The 22291-nt window shown below is 43.6% G+C and overlaps 1 protein-coding gene across 2 annotated transcripts in view; it reads left to right on the forward strand.

Annotated features, from left to right (window-relative positions):
• Window positions 1-22291, forward strand: part of PPP2R3A (protein phosphatase 2 regulatory subunit B''alpha) — a 76433-nt gene that overhangs the window by 22527 nt on the left and 31615 nt on the right. For both annotated transcript variants that reach the window (XM_060241967.1, XM_060241969.1), the window contains 6 exons: window positions 2046-2148; window positions 10259-10333; window positions 11600-11686; window positions 12226-12382; window positions 15331-15379; window positions 17929-18018. In XM_060241967.1, the coding sequence (XP_060097950.1) occupies window positions 2046-2148; window positions 10259-10333; window positions 11600-11686; window positions 12226-12382; window positions 15331-15379; window positions 17929-18018 (561 nt within the window). The remainder of the gene's footprint in view (window positions 1-2045; window positions 2149-10258; window positions 10334-11599; window positions 11687-12225; window positions 12383-15330; window positions 15380-17928; window positions 18019-22291) is intronic.

Raw genomic sequence — 22291 nt, forward strand, 5'->3', positions numbered from 1 at the left:
GCGGCGTTCTGCACCAGCTGCAATTTCCGAGTTCGACACAGGGGCAGCCCAATGTAGAGGGCATTGCAGTAGTCCAACCTCAAGGTGACCGTAGCATGGATCACTGTTGCTAGGTCGTCGCGATCCAGGAAGGGAGCCAACTGCCTTGCCCGCCTAAGATGAAAAAACGCAGACTTGGCAGTGGCTGCTATCTGAGCCTCCATCTTTAAGGAAGGCTCCAATAGTACCCCCAGGCTCTTGACCTAGGTCTCAAGAAACCTAGGTCTCAATTCCATCCAGGAGGATTCAGTCCAGGATCATGCAAAGAATAAATGGGAACAAGTCTGACATTAGAAACCACAGCATTCAGTTGCTGATGTAAAAGTAGCAGTGCTCTTACAAAGGAATTTCAAAGGGAGATTAGAAAGAGAGAGTGCTGAATTGCAACAGATAATGAAGCTCAAGACAATGCATCCTCCTGGACTGAATTGAGAGCTTGTTTTCCTGTCTTATTACCAATGTGTATTATTATCATTTGGCATCTGAAATCACTCCACAAAATGTAAGGACCAATCCAAGCCTTCTAATTTATAATCAGGGTCTTTTTGAAATAAAATAGATTCAGATAGGGACAGAGAAATCCAATCTTTTTTATATATATATATATATGAAAAGCAAGAATTTTTCAGAATAAGCCAGAATAATTTCCTCAGTGTATATTGTGCTTGTCGGAAGTATCCATCTACCCAAACCCAAGAAGTGTGCTTGCACACCAAAGCTTATACTTGGAATAAAATGTTGTTGGTCTTAAGTTGCCATGATGGGACTCCAAATTTGTTTCCTCTGTCTCTTTCCTTCCCAAAAAGAGGAGGAGCAGCACCAGAGAAGGAAGTATAAACACTAAATGTGTCATCATATACAGAACTACTTTATTGCATATGCAGTAATGTAATAACCTCATAAATTTGTAAAAAAAGAAAAGAAAACACTCCAGGTGCTATAGGGCAGTGCCCCCCAACCTTTTTGGACCAGGGACTGGTTTTGTGGAAGATAGTTTTTCTATGGATCGGTGGGGGGTGAGGACGGCGCTGGGGTTTTTGCCACCCCAGGCTGCCCTTTCCCACCCATGCCACATTCCTGCCCCCCATGGGGGTCTTTAAATGTGGGGAGAATGATGCTATTTCTGCCTCCCCCTCCTATTTAAAGACTCCCACTGATCAGCTGATCGGTGGAGGTCTATAAATGAGGGGTAGACTTAAGGTCACAGCAGCGCTGCCCCTTCTGCTGGTCCAGAACCGTGCAAAGGAAGGCAGCCTTTGAGTGAGGCCACGCTGCCTCTTTAGTCTGGGGTTGCTCTGCCTCACTCTGTGGCCCGGTTGCTAGCAGGCCACAGACTGGTACCAGTCCATGGCCTGGTGGTTGGGGAACCCTGCTATTGGGGAAGAGAAGGGGAAGGAGAAGGAAGAAATAACGTGTGTGGCATCAAAACTTACCCACCACCCAAAAAAAAGAAAGGAAAAGAACTTCAAGGACAAGTAATTACACAAAGAAGGCTACATGAGTCCTCACTGCCTGTTTTGTTCCAATGTTATAACATTGCTACATTATAATTTTTAAAGGTTTGCATCATAATACAATCAACATTACACTTAAAAACTAGCAAATTGTTCAGGGAAAGCCTGAGGGGGGCAGGAGGATGGGAGGGGGTGAACATGCGACACTGATGACACAAAAGGGTAGCAGTAAACAAAATTTGAAATCGGAAATTCCTCACTGGAGAACAGCGAGTTTAGATATGAAGGGGGGAAATTGTGGGGAAAGTGGATTTGGAAAACGCAGGGTGCCAGGGCACTAAATTCAAATCTACTCCTGGGGAGGCAAAATGTTGTGCATAAAGTTTTACAAACTTTGATTATTTAAGAACTCCAATGCAGAGGTTTGCACTTGTGCAAAAATGGTCTGGGGCTTACTCCAGGTAATTGTCATTAGGATTGCCCTGTAAGTAGTATTCTTTGGGAATTGTTAGGAGTTCTTTTACACTATTATGTGTTTGGTTTTTCTTGCAGGATAGTACAAAACTGTCATGATGATGCATCCAAGTTCATTTGTCTTCTTGCAAAACCCAACTATAACTTTTTGGAACAAGAAGATTTCATCCCATTACTGCAGGTATGTATGACTTGCTAATAAATTTTCTAAGATATTTTTTAAAAAATAAAATATTTATTATTTGTGGTATCTAAGAACACCATTGATGCACGATCAAGAACAATAAAGTAAAAAAATTTCCATGCCTGCAGATTTTTATTCTAATGTGTATGTTTCAGTCTAGTTGCCAAAAACACTATTAAATAGGACTTTGGAGCAAAAGTCCATAGCTTCAACTAAGCAGGGGACCCCAAAATGCAGCAGATTGCAATTAGCTATAGTGGCAGCCATTGGCCATGTTTATACACACACAGAATATCATGCGTGCACACTGCCTGAGGAGCTTGGCTGTGCATGGTTTGTGTGGAGAAACAAAGCCAGTAAAGTTTAGGGTGTTAGCTATGGGAGCAATACCCTACCCAGAAATATGAAATGCCCCACCACTGAATTCACTGATCCAGAACATCAGCTGGCTCATGTCAGTCGATGTACATGTCACACCTAGCCAGCTGGCTTGAGTGGAGAACTGCAGGATGGCAGGTTGCAGGAGCCCACACAGATGAGTGCCTCTCAGTGGTATCCCCTGCCATCTGCTTGCAAGGACAACCACTGGCAGTCCCGGACCAAGCTTGCTCCACTAAGCCCTCATACTGAGACCCTATAAGGGAGTCCCCATATCCAGGAAATGGCATGCAGGCCAATTTCCATAAATGGATCTGGCCCCTTGCTGTTCTGCCAAAAATTGTGACAAGGAATAAAGTAGAGAAAAAAACAGCAAGCGATATAATTTGGCTAACAATATCAAACTACAAACTACCATTAAAATAGATTCCCCTAAATCACTACATACTTTGCAGACTGGCAATGCCATGAAGCTCAAACTCTTGGGTGGGATGGGTGGGCAAACTTCACTGTGGTTGGACAAAGGATGGGGCTAGGAGGCCAGTGGCCAGCCCTTTCTCCCTTCACAGCCCACTCCCAAGGACCCTGAGACCTAGCAATTGGTCCCTGGAAGGGAGGGAAGACACAGTTTTCCCACCTGGTCTGCAAAACTCGGGCCACGCTAGGTGTCATGAGCCCTGACAAGGAGGAGCTGGAAGGGTTAACAGACCTGGAAGAGTTGCCAGCCAGCTCCTCAGCTGAACAAACAGCAGCTGGCCCATCAATTGCTCTCCAGGCACCAGTGTCAGCTGTTGATGATCAATCTCCTCCAGCTCTCCTCCTCCTATCTCAAGAGTTCGAAGCAGGTTCCGGAAAGAACTTTCAGAGCGAAGACATGAGGCAAGCCGATGCTTCAGATCCCTCATCCCTGAGTTCTAGCAGAGTCACTGCCACCCAAAAAGCAGGCTGATTGAGACTCCCATATAGCTCCCACCTAGGACCTGGTAACCTTGTGGAAGCAACAAGTCTATTCTCTGGCTTGCATCCACGCTCCTTCCTGATCCTGACCTGCTTGATTTCCTTGGCACCCTGACCTTTTGGCTTTTGGACATTGACTTCTGATTCTGGTTTGTGATTCTGCATTGGTGACTTGGCTCCTGCTTGACTTCCTGGACTTTGACCTTGGACTGGCTTTGGACTCCTGCCTGCCTGCACCCTGAGAACATGACAGATTGCTTCCACCCACACACTCACTCCACAAGATGGATGAGGAGGCAAGCAGAGGCTCTGGGCAGCTAGCAGCCTTGCTCACTCAGGTACAGTACCTCACTCAAATGGTGGCTCACCTGCAATAGCAGCAGCAAGCCACTGTTGCTGCCCCACCCAAGTGCCCGGTGCTTCCCCAAGAGAAGTTCACTGGGAAGGTGGAGGAGTTTTCTGCATTCCTGGCACACTGCAAACTATATATTGAATTACGTGCCAGAGACTTTCACAACGACAAGACCAAGGTAAGCTTCATTATCAGCCTCTTAAAGGGGCAGGCAGCTAAATGGGCTACCCTCTTGCTTCTAGCCCCATCGCCCCTGCTGACTGACTATCAGGGCTTTCTGGATCATATGGCGGTAGCCTTTGCTAACCCCCAGCAAGCAGCCACCACCAGTCAGAAGATCCGGACCCTGAAGCAGGGTAGGGACTCGGTTTCCCAGTACTCCACCGAGTTCAAGCTTCTGGCCCAAGACCTGGCCTGGAATGAGGCTGTCCTCATGGACCAGTATACGGAGGGGCTGGCTGACGAAGTCCTTGATGAGCTGGCATGAGTAGACTGACCGCCCACACTGCAAGGCCTAATCATGCTGTGTCTCAGCATCAATGGCCACCTGGAAAGTTGCCACAAAGCGCGAAGCAGCACCGATCCCTCTCAGCTGCCCTGCCACCTAGTGATGGTGACAACCCCGATGCACACAGTCCCGAGACTGACAACCTCGAGCTCATGCAACTCAGGGCTGCACAACCGCGGCTCACCCCTGAGGAAAAAGCATGGTGCCACTCACAGAATCTCTGCCTGTACTGTGGAGGACACTTCTCCTCCCGCTGTCCCGCAAGTGCACCCAGCCCAGTACCATGCCACCGCCGCCAGTAAAAGACCAGCCCCAAGTCTGAGTGGACCCCCAACTTGGGGCACCTAGCCGGGTTCCCTGAACCCTAAATTACCGGCCAGGGCCCATTCCTCGTACCGGTCACATTCGGCTTGCTGGATGGGCGCTGGCTATTCGTCTATGCCATGGTCAACTCCGGGGCTACCTGCTGTTTCGTCAACGTGGCCTTTGTGAAGCAACACCAGATCCCGCTGCAGGACAAAGACACCCCAACCCTGGTCAAAGCCATCGATGGGCACCTCCTCCGCTCTGGTCTGGTGACCCAGGAGACCCACCCAGTCACGCTCCAGATCCAACACCACCATGAGCAAGTATAATTCGATGTTGCTCGCATGCCCTGCTTTCCCCTTATTCTGGGACTCTTCTGGCTCATAAAGCACAACCCCCTCGTGGACTGGGCACAGGGAAAGCTGAGTTTCAAGGACCCTGCTGCTTGTCCTCTACTTCCCCCAGCCTACACAGACTTTGCCAATGTCTCTGAGGAAAAGGGGGCTGACCAGCTCCCCCCACACTGGCCTTATGACTGCGCCATCAATTTGGTACCAGGGGCACCCCTGCCTATGGGGCAGCTCTACCCCATGTCCAAACCGGAGCTAGCAGCCCTGCGGGACTTCCTTGCCAAAAACCTGCAATGGGGTTTCATCTGGCCATCCACATACCTGCTGTCCGCCCCTGTTCTCTTTGTCAAGAAGAAAGGCGGTGAGCTCTGGCCCTACAATGACTACCAGGCCCTGAACAAAATCATCGTCCGGGACCGCTACCCTTTGCCACTGATCCCAGAACTACTGGATCACCTTAAGGGGGCCCAGGTCTATACCAAACTGGACCTCTGGGGCATGTACATCTTGGTGTGGATCCGTGCAGGAGACAGATGGACAATGGCTTTCGGGACCTGCTATGGCCAGTACGAGTATCTCGTGATGCCCTTCAGCCTGACAAATGCCCCTGCTGTCTTCCAAAGGCTGATGAACATCTTCCGCGACCTGCTTGACCACTTTGTGATCAGTTATTTAGATGACATTTTAATTCATTCCCAAAGCCCTGCCCAGCATGCAGGGCACGTCTGTCAGGTCCTGCAACGCCTGCGCAAGCATAGTCTCTACGCCAAGCTAGAGAAGTGTGCCTTCGACTTAACAGCAGTCGAGTTCCTTGGCCACATTGTCTCCCCCCATGGGACTTGGATGGACACGAACAAAGTCAAGGCGGTCCTGACCTGGCAGACGCCGCGGAACTGCAAGGACGTACAGTGGTTCCTTGGCTTTTCCAATTATTACCGCCAGTTCATCCCTTTCCAATTATACCGCCAGGCCACGCCTCTGACCCAGCTCCTCTGGCCCAAAGAGCCATTTCACTGAACTCCAGAGGCAGACCATGCCTTCACCACCCTGAAAACCTGCTTCACCATCGAGCCGCTCCTGTGTTACCCAGACCCGCAGCTTCCATTCACAGTAGAGACCAACACCTCCAGCATGGCCCTCGCCGCTATCCCAGCAGGAGGACCCCTCCCAGCCACTACAACGCTGCAAATACTACTCGAGGCAGCTGATGCCTGCAGAGAGCAACTACACCATCTGGGAGCGGGAACTCCTGGCCATCAAGACCGCCTTCGAGGTTTGGAGGCATCACCTTGAAGGGGCCCGTCACCCTGTTCTGGTCCTGACTGACCACTGGAGAATGCTCAACGCCTTACCCAGGGTCAGATCCGGTGGTCCCTCTTCTTTTCCCTTTTTGACTTCCATATCACCTACATCCCGCAGAACCAGAAAGCGGACGCCCTCTCCCGAAAACCGGAGTACGCTGTGCCTCTAACGGAGGAGATCCCAACTAGGCTCATCCTTTCACCCTCGGTCTTCTCTGCCACCACGACTCACCCAATGTTGACTGCAGACATCCAGGCCAGCCAGGCCCAAGACCCCTGGACTCAGCAACGCCTCCTGAAAGTGCAAGATGGCCTGGCCGGGGACCTCTCTACCCGCCAAGGTCTCCTGCACCATGGGTGCCTATACGTGCCTCTGTTTAAGTTTCAGTTCAGTTTATTTCTATTTATATCCCACTCTTCCCACCGAAGTGGCTCAGGGCGGCTCACAACATATAAGATCTAGCATAAATTTTAGATTTAAAATACATCAAGTTACAGCAGTTAAAACAGTAAAATAATAAAACATATAAAACAAGCGATCTATCAGAATACTATACTACAACCTTCTATAGAGTTTCCAATGCCAGTTAGTTATAGGCCAGCCGGAAGAGGGCTGTCTTACAAGCCCTACGGAACTGGCCAAGGTCCCGCAGGGCCCTCACCTCTTCCGGCAGCTGGTTCCACCAGTAAGGAGCCATTACAGAAAAGGCCCTGTCCCTGGTGGATTTCAGACGGGCCTCCTTTGGCCCAGGGATAACAAGCAGATTTTGGGAGCCCAATCTCAGTACTCTCTGGGGAACATGTGGGGAGAGACTGTCCCTAAGGTAGGCAGGTCCTAGGCCATATAGGGCTTTAAAGGTAATAACCAGCAACTTGTACTGGACTTGGTATATTATTGGGGCCCCTCTGAGCTGACGTGCGCCGCCTGATCCACGACTCCCCTCCTGCGGGGCACTTCAGCCAACACAAGACCCTGCACCTGCACACGCAGGAGTTCTGGTGGCCTAGCGTTCGTGCCGACATGGCCCGCTATGTCGGTTCCTGTGAGGTATGCTGGTGGGCCAAGGATGTACCGGCCAAGCCCCCAGGGCTTTTGCATCCCATACCCATGCCTGCAGGACCCTGGGACATTGTCTCCCTGGACTATCACCAAGCTCCCCAGGTCCAAGGGGCACACTTGCATCCTGGTGATGGTGGACCTCTTCACCAAGATGGCTCACTTTGTTCCATGTCCCAAGCCGCCCATGGCTCCTGAAAAAGCCCAGCTCTACCTCTAGCATTTCTTTCGCCTGCACGGGCTCCTGGCACACTTGATCTCAGACCGAGGCCCCCAGTTCACCTCCCGATTCTGGCAAGCCCTGCACTCCAACTTAGGCACCCAGGTGCATTCGTCCTCAGCGTACCATCCCCAAACGGATGGGCAGACCAACACACCAATGCCACGCTGGAACAATACCTGCGTTGTTACACCAGCAACCAGCAGGATGACTGGGCCGCCTGACTGAGTTTGCCTTCAACAACACCGTACATGCATCCATGCAACAGATCCCATTTGCTGCCACCTATGGGTACCACCCTCGCTTCTTCCCTGCAGTCCTGCCCCCCACAGCAGTCGCTAATGCACACCTGCAGGAACTCCGGGCTCTCCAGGATTTACTCTGAGAGCAGCTTCAGCAGGCTAAAGAGGCCTACAAGACACCTGCCGCCTGAAAGCGAAAGGTGGGACCCTCACTGAAGCCCGGGGACCACGTCTGGCTCTCCACCCGTTACCTGCATCAGCCTGGCCGGTCTCGCAAGCTGGACCCTCACTTTGCGGGGTCTTACCTGATCACGGACCAAATCAACCCCATTGCTTTCCAGCTACAGCTGCTGGCCACCCTCTGCATCCAGCTGGTCTTCCACCTGTCCCTCCTTGTTCCTGCTACACCACCGGATCCCATCCGACTGCCGCCTCCAGCACCGCTGCCTCCTGTCCTGGTCGATGACAAGGAGGTATATGAGGTCTACCAGCTCCTGGAGTCCCGAATCCACTGTGGGGACCTCCAGTACCTCATGGACTGGGAAGGCTATGGCCCCGAGGACCATTCATGGGAACCCGCGGACAACCTACATGCCCCTGATCTCATGCAGCAGTTCCACACGGCCTACCCTGACCGGCCTGGCCCGTAAATGGGGGAGGGCCCTGCGGGGGGAGATAGTGTCATGAGCCCTGATGAGGAGGAGCTGGAAGGGTTAACAGACCTGGAAGAGTTGCCAGCCAGTTCCTCAGCTGAACAAACAGCAGCTGGCCCATCAATCACTCTCCAGGCACCAGTGTCAACTGTTGACAATCAATCTCCTCCGAGCTCTCCTTCTCCTATCTCAAGAGTTTGAAGCAGGCTCCAGAAAGAACTTTCAGAGCGAAGACATGAGGCACGCCGATGCTTCAGGTCTCTCAGCCTTGAGTTCTAGCACCCAGGGAGCAGGCTGCCACCCAGGGAGCAGGCTGATTGAGACTTCCATATAGCTCCCACCCAGGACCTGGTAACCTTGTGGAAGCAACAAGTCTGTTCTCTGGGTTGCATCCACACTTCTTCCTGATCCTGATCTGCTTGATTTTCTTGGCACACTGACCTTTTGGCTTTTGGACATTGACTTCTGATTCCAGTTTGTGATTCTGCATTGGTGATTTGGCCCCTGCTTGACTTCCTGGACTTTGACCTTGGACTGGCTTTGGACTCCTGCCTGCCTGCACCCTGAGAATGTGACACTAGGTCTGGCTCTTTTCACTTCTGGTTTTAATCATTAATTGCCTGGGTGAAGGAATGCCTTACCAACAAACTACTGTCAATTTCCTGTCTTTATCCTCCTCTTTAAAAAAAACACCTGGAATTAAAGGATAGAAGAGGAAGAATACTCAGGTGGGTTTGAGCTCTAGAACCTTTCTCTACTGAAAATGAAATTCATCACAGGAAAAGGATGGAAAGGGCATAAGAATAGCCACATAAACTCCTTCACCATCCAGTACAGAAAAGCAAGGTCTTTGGGGAGATCTAAATAAATTTGAGCCAAGAATGATCACTTCTATGAATGCAAATATCTGGATACCATTCTGGCTTTGTTAATCTGGTTATTGACTTAATCAGGTGGATATTTTAGTTCCAAAAAGATTTGTTGTAGATTCCTTAGGTGAAAATCTCTGTAGGATTGGGACAGATGTGGCTGTAGCATAGAGAGTCTGGCTGTATACAGTGGATTGTTTGGTATGTTTAGGATGGTAGCTGGAGGCATGAAGATATGTTTGTTGGTCAGTAGGTTTCCAGTATAAGGTGGTGTCCCTGCATCCATTGAGTATTTTTACAATAGTATCCAGAAAATATATTTCCTGTATAGAGTGGTTCATTGTTAGGTTGATGATAGGGTCTTATTTTTTATCTTTAAAACCTTGCAAATAGCCTGTATATTCAAAGATATAGCATTGTGATTATACATAGATACCACTAGGGTGAGAATGTACTATTAATACAATAATTTAACGCAGCATCAGTGGGCTCTACCTCTGTGTAATGGTGGGAAGACTTCTCCATGTTCTTTGCAGCTGTAAGGAACAGTTTTTTAGGAGGCATAGGAGCTGTTGTGGGAAGAGAGAAGGGTAAAAATGTATTCTGTAGTGGAACAAGGATTTGGACTGAACTCTTAAAAATATTTCTTTTACACTAGTAAGTGGGGGATGAGAAAATGCTCTGAGGAGAAAACATGCCTGTACACTTTACTTTAATATATTTATCTAAAGTTTGGGTGTTTTTCTGTCTTTAAAAGTAAAATGGCCGGCAGGTGCATATTGCCTGTACTTTCTAAAGGTTTAATTAAGTGAGATAGTAGCTTTTATAATGCTAGAGCTGCCTGCCAAAACCACAGCATAGTAATTTTGTGAACTCAACTTTTGTATATTAAACAAATGGGTTATGTCTTTCAGGATGTAGTAGAAACTCACCCTGGCCTGACATTTCTAAAGGATGCTCCAGAATTCCATTCCCGCTACATTACTACGGTAAGTCGGCTGCAAATTCAGTATGACAGCATTCCCATAATGATTCCGTTTGAGCTATGGTTACAAGGAGAAGAAATCTGAAAATTGTCTAATAGTATTATGGTTATTTGTGTTGCCATTCCATTCTCTAGGGGTGTCAAACATGCAGCCTGTGGGCCAGATCAGGCCCCCAGAGGCCTGCAAACAAGTCTGCTTCCTTGTTCCTCTCTCTTGCTTCTTTCTGTGTCATAGCTTGCTTTGTCAGGATTTCTCAATTGCACAGAAGCTACAGAGCAAAGCCTCTATTTTCCCCATTGGCTGAGTCTCCTCTCTTGGGGAGGAAGTGGGGGGGGGAGAGTTTTCTTTGATACTGACCGCGAGAGTGCTTATATTTTAACAATATTTTTATTTTAGGGTTTTGGTTTTTTAAAAAATTGTTAATTGTGTTTGTGTATGTCATTTATAATGTTTATATCTCTGCTACCTGGCATTACATTTTATGACACACATGGGCCGGTCCAACAAGTTATAATTTATGTCAGATCATAACAAATGAGTTCAATACCCCTGTCTGTAAATGTTAGCTTTTTTTGTTTGCTTGCTTGTCTTCAGTGTCTGCTCACCTTCACTGTGATGGTCAACTAAGAGTTGATTTCTGAGATGGTTTACAGGGTAGATTCCATGGGCCAAACCTGTAAACAGTTTCAGGGTCATATGTGTGACTTGCGTGTTGCCCTTAATTCCTGTGCGGGTAGTTTCTGTGAGATCACAGCACACATGCAGAAGGAGCTGCAGCCTTTCCCTTCATGCTGTTATCCTAGCCAGAAATAATCAGGGGGGAGAAACTATTGAGCCTGTCGCAGAAGACCATGTGTCATCAGTTTCTTGGACTGTTTCCATTCAGGGTAACAGTGTTAAGTAAGGGGTGGGGGGAGGGGAGGCTGAAGTCCTTCTGAATGTTTGCTGCAATCCTAAACTAAACCAGGAACCACACATGTAGGCACTGAAAACAATAAGGTCACATATGATTTTGACTGTTTACATGCTGGGTCTGTGAACCCAACCCTGTGAACTCCATCTCATGGAAATTGAACCTTGTGCTGATATTTCAGTTTCCTTGTAATGTTGTATGTTTCTTTGTTCCTCATGCATTAGTTTGCTTTTTTTTTGTTTTAAATACTGGTATTGGCTTTTGTCAAGAATACAGTGCAAGTCTTCCGTGGCTTAGAGCATTTTTTAAATCCACAGTAGAAATCCCCTTTTGATACTGATGTTTCATGTTTCTAGGTTATTCAAAGAATATTTTACACAGTCAATAGGTCCTGGTCTGGGAAAATCTCACTAACAGAGTTAAGGAAAAGTAACTTCCTGCAGGTAAGTTAATTTGTTGGAATCTTATGGGTAACACGTACTTTTATTCTTACATCCTATTTAGAGATTTCAGTTTTGAAGTTTAGATTTAGCAGGAATGTATTAAAGCACAGTAGCAGTGTTGATGCTTGGCAAAGTTGTGGAGCAGCAAATTGAACAACTATAGCTAAGCCACAATGCAGTTTGCAGTTGCTATGCAAGCATCAGTGGTGAAAATATCCAGTTATGCTTTTCTTTAGCTTAACCCCCCCCCCCCCCCCCGTATTTGTTGGCTTTCTTAATCCTTTCATGTTTTTCTAGAACAGAACAAGTTAACTGAGCTGAGAACTTCTAGATTAGATAGCAGGTCCCTAAAAAAGAGAAGGATCAATTGATGATCTTCCATAGTATTGCATTTCAGATGAACAACTGTAGTACATTTTGGGCAAACCATGGTGGGGGGTGGGGTTTCTTCTGACTCAGAAGTCATCATTCTGTTGGGTGGGTATTTGCTATTTACTCAACACCTTCAATTCAGAATTAACTAATTCTTCCCTTTTCAGACCCTAGCCCTCTTAGAGGAAGAAGAAGACATAAATCAGATCACAGATTATTTTTCCTATGAACATTTTTATGTAATTTACTGTAAATTCTGGGAACTGGACACTGACCATGACCTCTATATCAACCAGAGAGATCTGGCTAGATACAATGATCAAGGTATGTAGAGTCGAGAGCAAGAGCACCACAGATGGTTGTTAATACTAATATAAATTAAGTATTGTTGGGAGATGGAAGCAGAATCCATATAAACTGTTAATGCAGCACAACCAAGCTGTGCAATTGTGATAAGAACTAGATCAGCAGCATCAGTGGCTCCTATGTTGATGCTTGGGGTGATCACAGTGATGGTGCAAGGGTGCTTAGCTAAGCCCTACACTTAATCCCACAAAAATACTTGTGCCGAGAGTCAGGCTGTAAATACATATATAAACAACAGTGCAGTCAAAGAGGACATGGGATAAATGTAATTAAATTGCAATGATATGCAAAAGCTTTACAATATAAGCTGATATCTGCATATTTTCCCAAGCAGTAGGGCAGACAGCATGTTAGATTTAGATTTATTGGATTTATATCCTGCACTCCCCACCAAAGCAGGCTCAGGGCAGCTCACAGCAGTAAACAGTTATAACAATTCAATTCAATAAATACTGAGTAAACACAAACAATTCATAAAATCAACAAGTTAAGCAATTAAAACAATTAACAATTAAAAGCAGCTTAGTGCTAATATCATTTGATTATGTTGAACTACACTGCATACTGTCAGTTGCAGACCTGTGCTTTGTCAAGGTGATTTTCTGATTCCCTGTAATACCACTTAGTAACTAGTAAAACTAGTTACACAGGTTGCCTAAAAAAATGCAAGCTCAAACAGGGAAAGTTTTTTGAAAGGTCACTAAAATATTTGTTACATATTGATTATTTGAAGACCTCTGCAGATTGATCTGTGAATATTCCATAGTACCTCGTGCAATGTGAGGTGCGCTATAAAGAAGACGATGAAGAATACTAGTTGTTAATTCCCACATCTCTTACATTTCTACGTACCTTGGATGTTTTTAAACAGAGGCTAGATGGCCATCTGAGAGCAATGAAGATCCTGTGTATTTGTGAATTTCCTGCATTGTGCAGGGGGTTGGACTAGATGAACCTGGAGGTCCCTTCCAACTCTATGATTCCATGATTCTATATCTACTCATTTGCTGTTTGTTTATTTACAGTTGTTATATCCTACCTGTTTATCTGAAGGGTTCTCAAAGCAGCATACAATAATACCCAAAGATAGTAAAAACAAAATAAATAACACTCATAAAATAGTAAAAATACAATACTCCCCCAAGTAACTCAGCACAAACTATCAGCAGAATACTCATCATCAGAATTGCTCAAGGAGCAGTAGAAGACAGATTTAAAATACTGGGCTACATTTATCTAGCCCCATTTGACCGCTCCACATTATCGAAGAGCCTTTATTTTAGCACTTGTGATGGTAACGAAATAGAAAGCCTGAATCATATTATTTTGCATTGTACCTGTTATTGTGATCTCTGAACCTTGTTTTTGGAGCTGTTACTGAGAGACCAAGAATATCAACCTGATGAGAGGAAGACACTTTTTCTGCTCTCTAACTGTCATGTAGTGACTATGGAAATGGTGGCCAAATTTTTGTATCTGGCCACTAAGAGGAGAGACTGTATTAATAAGTGTCAATTATTTATTATTGGTATTTCTTTGCCTGTCTGTGATGCTGTCATATGCCATTAAAGGTTGTTGTTGTTAAAAATATGTAGCCCCATATTTAAATTTGGCTTCTACTTCTCCTTGATAAATCCAATGTTTTTAACTGGTACGTAAAACCTACCTATGCAAATGATGTGGCGAGAGAGTTCTATAGAAGAAGGTGCCACAACTACTTTTCTTCCAGAGATGGGAACCAGATAAATTCAGACCAGATTAGTCAGAGATTTAACCATAAAGTCAGTTTTTGTAGCATTGTCAGTAAGGTAAACAAATGAAGGGCAGGAGGGTGAAGGTCAAGAATACCAACAGAAACCTTGCTTATAAAGGACAGGGGAATATGATAGAATATATGAGTATGAAAATGCATTACTTCTTACAAACAAAACTTTTTACAAAGAAGCTGTTGATTCCACCAACTTTTATCAACTACTTAAGGAAAGCTGAGTTTTTAATAATTCATAGTGTTCATTTTGGGGAGTTTTTGTTTTATTGCTGCATTGCCACACATCCAGTGGCCTAGTATAAGAAGTCTGGGTTGAATCTAAAGGGCCACAAATGCAGTTCTGTTCACAGATCTTTCCTGTCTCCCCTTTTCCACTTCGAGCTGTTATGTTCTCTGAAATGCATTTTGTGGAGATTGGGGAGATGGAAATCTTAGAAATAAAACAGGGTGGACTGCGGAGATCTGCAGTAGGAGGGGGAATTGGCAAAAAACACTTTTACCTTTGCACAGATGGAAATGGAATAAAACTAATCCAACCCTTTGCCAGCTTGAAAATTGATACCCTGTTTTTGCTCAATTCTTCACTGAACAATACAGATGCGCATACTTACAATAGTTAACTAAAAAGCCATTTCCTTCTGCTTCAATATATACAGCACATTGTACATACCACGTAGACCTTGCCACATAATCAGAATGATTCTTAGTAGATTTTGAGGAGTTGTAAGGAACTTGCAGAATGATTAGATGAAACATATTCAAAAATTGCTGTTACATGTCAGTAAACTGGATATATAGAAAAGCCACATTTAGTCAGAGGGAAGTGTTTTGTTGTTGGATTTTACACAACTCAAAATCATTTTACATATGGAGATTTTTCTACATTACTTTGTTGTTGTTAATGTAATTTATAGCCCACCTTTCTCACTGATATGGAAGGTGGATTACAAAATATGAAAAGCAATTCAATTAGGCCTCCAATAAACAATGCAATAGAACTAGGATTACAGAACTGGAAAACAATGCAGAGAAAGGAAAACACTTTTGCTTTGGAAAAAATGCCATTTTTAACAGAACTATAGCATACTGTGCTAGTCAAGAGACTGAATATTGCTAACACCTGTTTCTTCATCTACAGCTCTGTCAAGCAGAATTATAGAGAGAATATTCTCTGGCGCTGTGCTTAGGTAAGGCAGTAGGAAACAAGGCTAAAGAAAAATGTTATCTTGAGAGAATGAGGTTCAGAAAGGTTAATGCTGCATGGTTAAAACATGTTTGCTTTGGCTGTGTTGACTCCTGAAGTAACTGATTTCTCGTGTATAAACAATTTTATTGGTAACACATGGTAGCAAATCTATATCAATCTCTTACCACTTAAAAAGAAAAAATTATCTACCCCATATCTTACTTTTCTCCCACCCTCCCCCCGTTATTTGACCCCCGCCAGATTTATTTACTTAAAAAAACCCCAAATATTAAAGGTACCCTTAACTATTAAAAAAACAAAAGTTATATTCTTCTTTTAAAACTTAATCATTATCACAAATTGTCCAATGTCCTTTTATTTTCCACTCTTTCTCTACATATCTTCTGAACGTCTTCCACTCCATCTTAAAAACTTCCAAATCATAGCCTCTTAATATTCTTGTTAATTTGTCCATTTCACTCCATGTCATAACTTTTATAATCCAATCCTATTTCTCTGGTATTTTTTCTTGCTTCCACAACTGTGCATACAATGTCCTAGTGGCTGAGAGCAAGTACCAGATTAAAGTTCTATCTTCTTTTGGAAATGTTTCCATTTGTAGTCCCAACAAAAAAGTCTCTGCAACTTTGTTAAACTCATATCCCAAAATCTTAGAAATCTCTTGCTGAATCATCTGCCAAAACATTTTAGCTCTTTCACAAGTCCACCACATATGGTAGAAAGAACCTTCATGCTTTTTACATTTCCAACATCTGTCTGGCATCTTATTATTCATCTTTGCCAATTTTTTAGGAGTTATATACCATCTATACATATCTTAAAACAATTTTCTTTAATACTTTGACATGTTGCGAGTTTCATAGAATTCTTCCACAGATATTCCCAAGATTTCATCTTTATTTATTTATTTACATTAATTGCCCATTTAATCATTTGAGATTTCACTACTTCATCTTCTGTAGACCATTGTAAAAGTAATTTGTATACTTTTGAAATTAGTTTTTCATTGTCTCCAAGCAGAACTTTTTCCATTTCTGTTTGCTCTTTCCTTATTCCTTCAGTTTTAATATCATTCTCTACCAAGCTCTTTATTTGTTGCATTTGAAACCAATCATATTTGTGACTCAATTCTTCAGCAGTTTTCAATTCTATTTTTCCACTTTGTATTTTTAACAATTGATTATATGACAACCACTTTTCTTCACCTATCTCAGCTGTTATCTTTATTACTTCAGCTGGCACTATCCATAAAGGTCTTCTCTCATCTCCATATTTCTTGTATTTTGTCCATGTATTTAATAAATTGCTTCTTATGTAATGGTGAGAGAAAAGACCATCCATCCTCTTTTTTCCATAATACAAATATGCGTGCCAACCAAATTTATTTCCGTGACCTTCCAACACTAGAAGTTTTTTGTTTAACAGCATTATCCATTCTTTCATCCACACTAAGCAAACTGCTTCATGATATAATTTTAAATCTGGTAGTTGAAATCCGCCTCTCTCTTTTGCATCTGACAGAATTTTCATTTTAATCCTTGGCTTCTTCCCAGCCCACACAAATTCTGAAATTTTCCTACGCCATTTATGAAATTGTTTAGCATCCTTCACAATAGGAATAATTTGAAACAAATACATTATCCTTGGTAGAATATTCATTTTAATTGCAGCCATTCCGCCCAGCAATGACAAATTAAGCTTATTCCATTTTAGCATATCTTCATCCATTTTATGCCGTAACTTCTCATAATTATTTTTAAACAGATCATTATTTTTCATTGTAATCACCACCCCTAGATACTTTACCTTGGAGGTGACTTCACAACCTGTTAATTTCTGTAATTCTTGTTGTCTATTCATCTGCATATTTTTACTCAGAATTTTAGATTTTTCTCTATTTATAGAGAGTCCCGCCAACTCCCCATATTCTTGTATTTTAGTTAACAGCAAAGGTGTAACTTGTATGGGATTTTCATTTAAAAACATTATATCATCAGCAAACGCTCTGTATTTGTAAGTACATCTTTTTATTCGTAAACCTTGTATATTTTTTTCTTCTTGAATCTGCATCAATAAAATTTCAAGAGTCATTATAAACAACAGTGGTGAAAGTGGACAACCTTGCCTAGTACCTTTGCTAATTTTCATTTCTCCTGTAAGATCTGCATTAACACACAACCTTGCCCTTTGTTCGGAGTATATTGCTTTTATCATTCTTATAAAACTTTCTCCCAGCTTCATTTTTTCCATTACCGCGAACATAAAGTCCCAGCTTAAATTGTCAAATGCTTTCTCTGCATCTGCAAAGAATAATGCTACTTCTTTTTCTGAATGTCTTTCATAATATTCTACAATATTTACAACAGTGATAAGTCAGATGCTGTATTATAGCCCAGCCCAAGATTTGTGTTTGTTTGGTTACTGGGTTTTTAAAAAATCAAATAGTTATTATTATTGTAATCCTGTTTGGGTCCCTTCTGGGGGAAAAGCAGGATATAAATATTTAAATTAACACTTTTTGTCTTACAGAGGAAATCAAGTACACAAAGAAAACCAGATGAGCTATGCAGATTTTGTATGGCTTTTGATCTCTGAAGAAGACAAAAGAAGTCCCACAAGGTAAGACTCTAAAATGTTTAGATGAAGTAAAGGAACATTTCTGTAAAGGCAACAGGACCATATTATAGTGGAAAAGTTCAGGAGAGAATGGGAACTATACCACCAGATATAGCATATATTATCTGCTTGCTGTATGTACTAATCCTACTCTCAGTGCCTTGTTTTTGTACCTATGTAATACATGTACCTATGTAATACATTCAACTTATTACACCTAATGTTACACTTTGTCTCAGATTGCTGTAATCTCAGTCCTAGTACAGTGCTTATTATATGCCACATCTGATTGATTGTATTGATTTACACTGTGTAATCCACCTTCAGTCTTAGTGATAAAGACACACTATAAATAATACAATTTAAAAATACTATCATAGATAGCTTACATTATATATAAAAGAGCTAGAAACTATGGAGTTCCACAGCTAGAAACTATGGAGTTCCATTTTAATGTATGGATCACTTTGCATTTGTTTTTGTAATTCTTTGAGGAATTTGAAGAAATTAGAGCAGATTTTGGCCTTCTGGGAAGAAGCCTCTTCTATGAATATAAAAAAGCCAGTGGCTAATCAAATATCTCTCTAGTACCCAAAATATTGCAGAGCAAACCACTACATACACATCGATGTTTGCAGGCCCTCTCCAACATTATCACTGTGGCATGGAAGCTGCTGGCATGCTGAATGTATAGCAGTTAGAGTTTCTTCCTGGATCTTGGGGTGTCTATTATTACCTTCACAGTGTTGGAAACTGAAGAAAACTGGGGAAACCATTAGGCCATTCAGGTTTGACCTTGATCACATCCCTTATGAATATACAGTGGAGGTGAAGAATAGGTTTAAGGAACTAGAGTTGATAGAGTGCCTGAAGAACTATGGATGGAGGGTCATGACACTGTACAGAAGGCAGCAATCAGCACCATCCCAAAGAAAAAGAAATGCAAGAAAGAGAAGTGGCTGTCTGATGAGGCTTTACAAATAGCTGAGGATAGAAGGAAAGTGAAAGGCCAAGGTGAAAAGGGAAGATTCACCCAACTGAATGCAGATTTCCAGAGAACAGCAAGGAGAGATAAGGAGGCCTTCTTGAAGGAACAATGCAAGGCAATAGAGGAAAATAATAGAATGGGAAGGACAAGATATCTCTTCAAGAAAATTGGAGAAATCAAAGGAACATTTTGTGCAAAGATGGCCATGATAAAGGACAATAACAGTAGGGACCTAACAGAAGTAGAAGAGATCAGGAAGAGGTGGCAATAATACGCAGAAGAATTATACAAGAAGGAATTCTATGTCCTTTACAACCATGACAGTGAAATCGCTGACCTTGAGTCAGACATCCTGGAATGTGAAGTCAAATGGGCCTTAGAAAGCATTACTAACAACGAGTGGAGAAGCGAGTGGAGATGACGGTATCCAGTTGAGCTATTCAAAGTCCTAAAAGATGATGTTGTTAAAGTGATGCACACATTATGTCAGCAAATTTGGAAAAGGCAACAGTGGCCACAGGATTGGAAAAAGTCAGTTTATATTCAAATCCCAAAGCAGGATAATATCAAGGAATGTTCAAACTATCACACCATTGCACTCATTTCACATGCCAGCAAGGTCATGTTATAGATCAGGAACTACTAGATCAAATTGCCAACATTTGCTGGATTATGGAGAAAGCACGGGAGTATCAGAAAAACGTCTGTTTCTGCTTCATTGACTACACTAAAGCCTTTGATTGTGTGGATCACAACAAACTGTGGCAAGTCCTTTAAGAGATGGGAGTACCAGCCCACCTCACATGTCTCCTGAGAAACCTGTATAAGGGTCAAGAAGCAACTCTCAGGATGGGATATGGAACAACTGATTGGTTTAGAATAGGAAAAGTTCAACAAGGATGTATATTGTCACCCTGCTTATTTAATTTATATGCAGAGTACATCATGCAGAATGCTGGCCTGGATGAAGCACAAGCTGGAATTAAAATTGCCAGGAAAAACATCAACAACGTCAGATATGCAGATGACACCACTCTAATGGCAGAAAGTGAGGATGACCTAAAGAATCTCTTGTTGAGGGTGAAAGAAGAGAGCATAAAAGTAGGCTTGAAGCTCAACATAAAAAAACTAAGATCATGACATCCGGCCCCATCACACCTTGGCAAGGGGAAGACATGGAAGTAGTGACAGACTTCACATTTCTGGGATCCAAGATCTCTGCAGATGGTGACTGTAGCCATGAAATTAAAAGATGCTTGCTCCTTGGGAGGACAGCTATGGTGAACCTAAGCAGTATAATAAAAAGTAGAGACATCACCTTGTCAACAAAAGTCTGTATAGTTAAAGTGATGGTATTCCCAGTAGTAATGTATGGCTGTGAGAGTTGGACCATAAGGAAGGCCGAGCGCAGAAGAATAGATGATTTCAAGCTGTGGTGTTGGGGAAGAATCTTGAGAGTCCCTTGGACTGCAAGAAGATCAAATCAGTTAGTCCTAATCCTGACTGTTCTCTGGAAGGTCTGATGCTGAAGCTGAAGCTCAAATCCTTTGGCCACCAAATGAGAAGGGAGCACGCACTGGAGAAGATCCTGAAGCTGGGAAAGAAGAAGGCAAAAGAAGAAGGGGATGGCAAAAGATGAGATGGCTGGACAGCATTACTGATGTAACTAACACAAGTTTGAGCAGACTTCAGAGGATGGTTGAAGTCAGGAGGGCCTGGTGTGACTTTGTCCATGGGGTCACAAAGAGTCAGACTCAACTGTGCAGCTGAACGGCTCCCATGCCTCCAAAGAAACGTGAGAAATGTCTCTAAGTCAGGAGTGTCAAACATGGCACACGAGCCAGAACTGTCCTGCAAGCAACTGGCTCTCTTCTGCATTTTCCAGAGCTAGTTGTCTCTTCCCCTCCTCTTTTGGGGAAGAAGAGAGAGTGATTGAGAGGGAGCAAAAGTAAAGTCCAAGTTGTCCCACAGCACCTTTAAGAGACCCAAGTTTTATTCTAGGTATAAGCTTTTGTGTGCATGCACACTTCTTCTCTGGGATGGCTGCTGCATTGCAGCCTGCTGCTCTCAGTCCTGCCAGAGAGATAAAACACCTTCCCTTTCCTCCCTTATCTGCCGCCTCCCCATCTCCTTTAAGTAGGGCTGTGAGAGTTGGACCATAGGGAAGGCTAAGCACAGAAGAATAGATGCTTTCAGATTGTGGTGCTGAAGAAGACTCTTGAGAGTCCTTCAAGAAGATCCAATCAGTCAGTCCTAAGGGAAATCAACCCTGACTGTTCCCTGCAAATTCTGATGCTGAAACTCAAATACTTTGGCCACCAAATGAGAAGGGAGCACTCACTGGAGAAGATCCTGATGCTGGGAAAGACAGAAGGCAAAAGAAGGGAATAGCAAAAGATGAGATGGCTGGACTGCATTACTGATGTAACTAACATGATTTTGAGCAGACTTCGGAGGATAGTGGGAGGGCCTGGCATGACTTGGTCCATGGGGTCGCAAAGAGTTGGACTTGACTGTGCAATTGAACAACAACAAGTAGAGGGGAGGGAATGAGAGACAGCATACACTTGAGAGGGAGCAAAAGCAAAGTCTAAGTTGTCCCATAACACCTTTAAGAGACCATCCAAGGTTTTTTTTCCATGTGTGCCTCCAGACTTTTTCTGCAGCCCAGCTTTCTCAGTCCCACAGGAGAGAGAAAACAGCTTCCCTTTCCTCCACTGGCTGTCTCCTCCCGCCCCCCCCCCCCCCCATCCCTTAGGACACTTCTTCTCTGGGGAGGCTGCAGCCTGGCTTTCTCAGTCCCATGGGAAAGATTTTTTAAAAGATCAGCTTCTCTTTCCTCCTTTGGGTCCCAAGGCACCTTTAAATTAAGACCAATGAACTTTTATTTCAGGCATCTGAAAACTCATTTGTAATAACATTCAGTTGGCTTTGAGCTGCTGTTTGTGGTTGCTTTTCCCTTGTGTTATACTGCAAAATTAAGGTTCCTGGGATGGTTGCTGAGGGAAGGAATTTCTCCGCTTTGGGCTTATTGTTTGGCATATTAAACAGCCTTACTTTTGTTTATTAACTCTGAAGGTTATGCGTGGGGCTTGACCTGGAGTTTTTGGGACACGGAGCCTAGGGAGGGCAGGTTTGGGGTGGAGAAGAACTTCAGTATAGTATATACCCTATATACTCGAGTATAAGCCTAGTTTTTCTGCCCAAATTTTGGGCAGAAAAAAACCCTCCTCGGCTTATACTCGAGTCACTATTCCGCCCGCATCCCCGGAATTCCAAGGACAGCTA

This window comes from Heteronotia binoei, chromosome 6 (genome assembly GCF_032191835.1).
Source record: "Heteronotia binoei isolate CCM8104 ecotype False Entrance Well chromosome 6, APGP_CSIRO_Hbin_v1, whole genome shotgun sequence".
Lineage (NCBI taxonomy): Eukaryota > Metazoa > Chordata > Lepidosauria > Squamata > Gekkonidae > Heteronotia > Heteronotia binoei.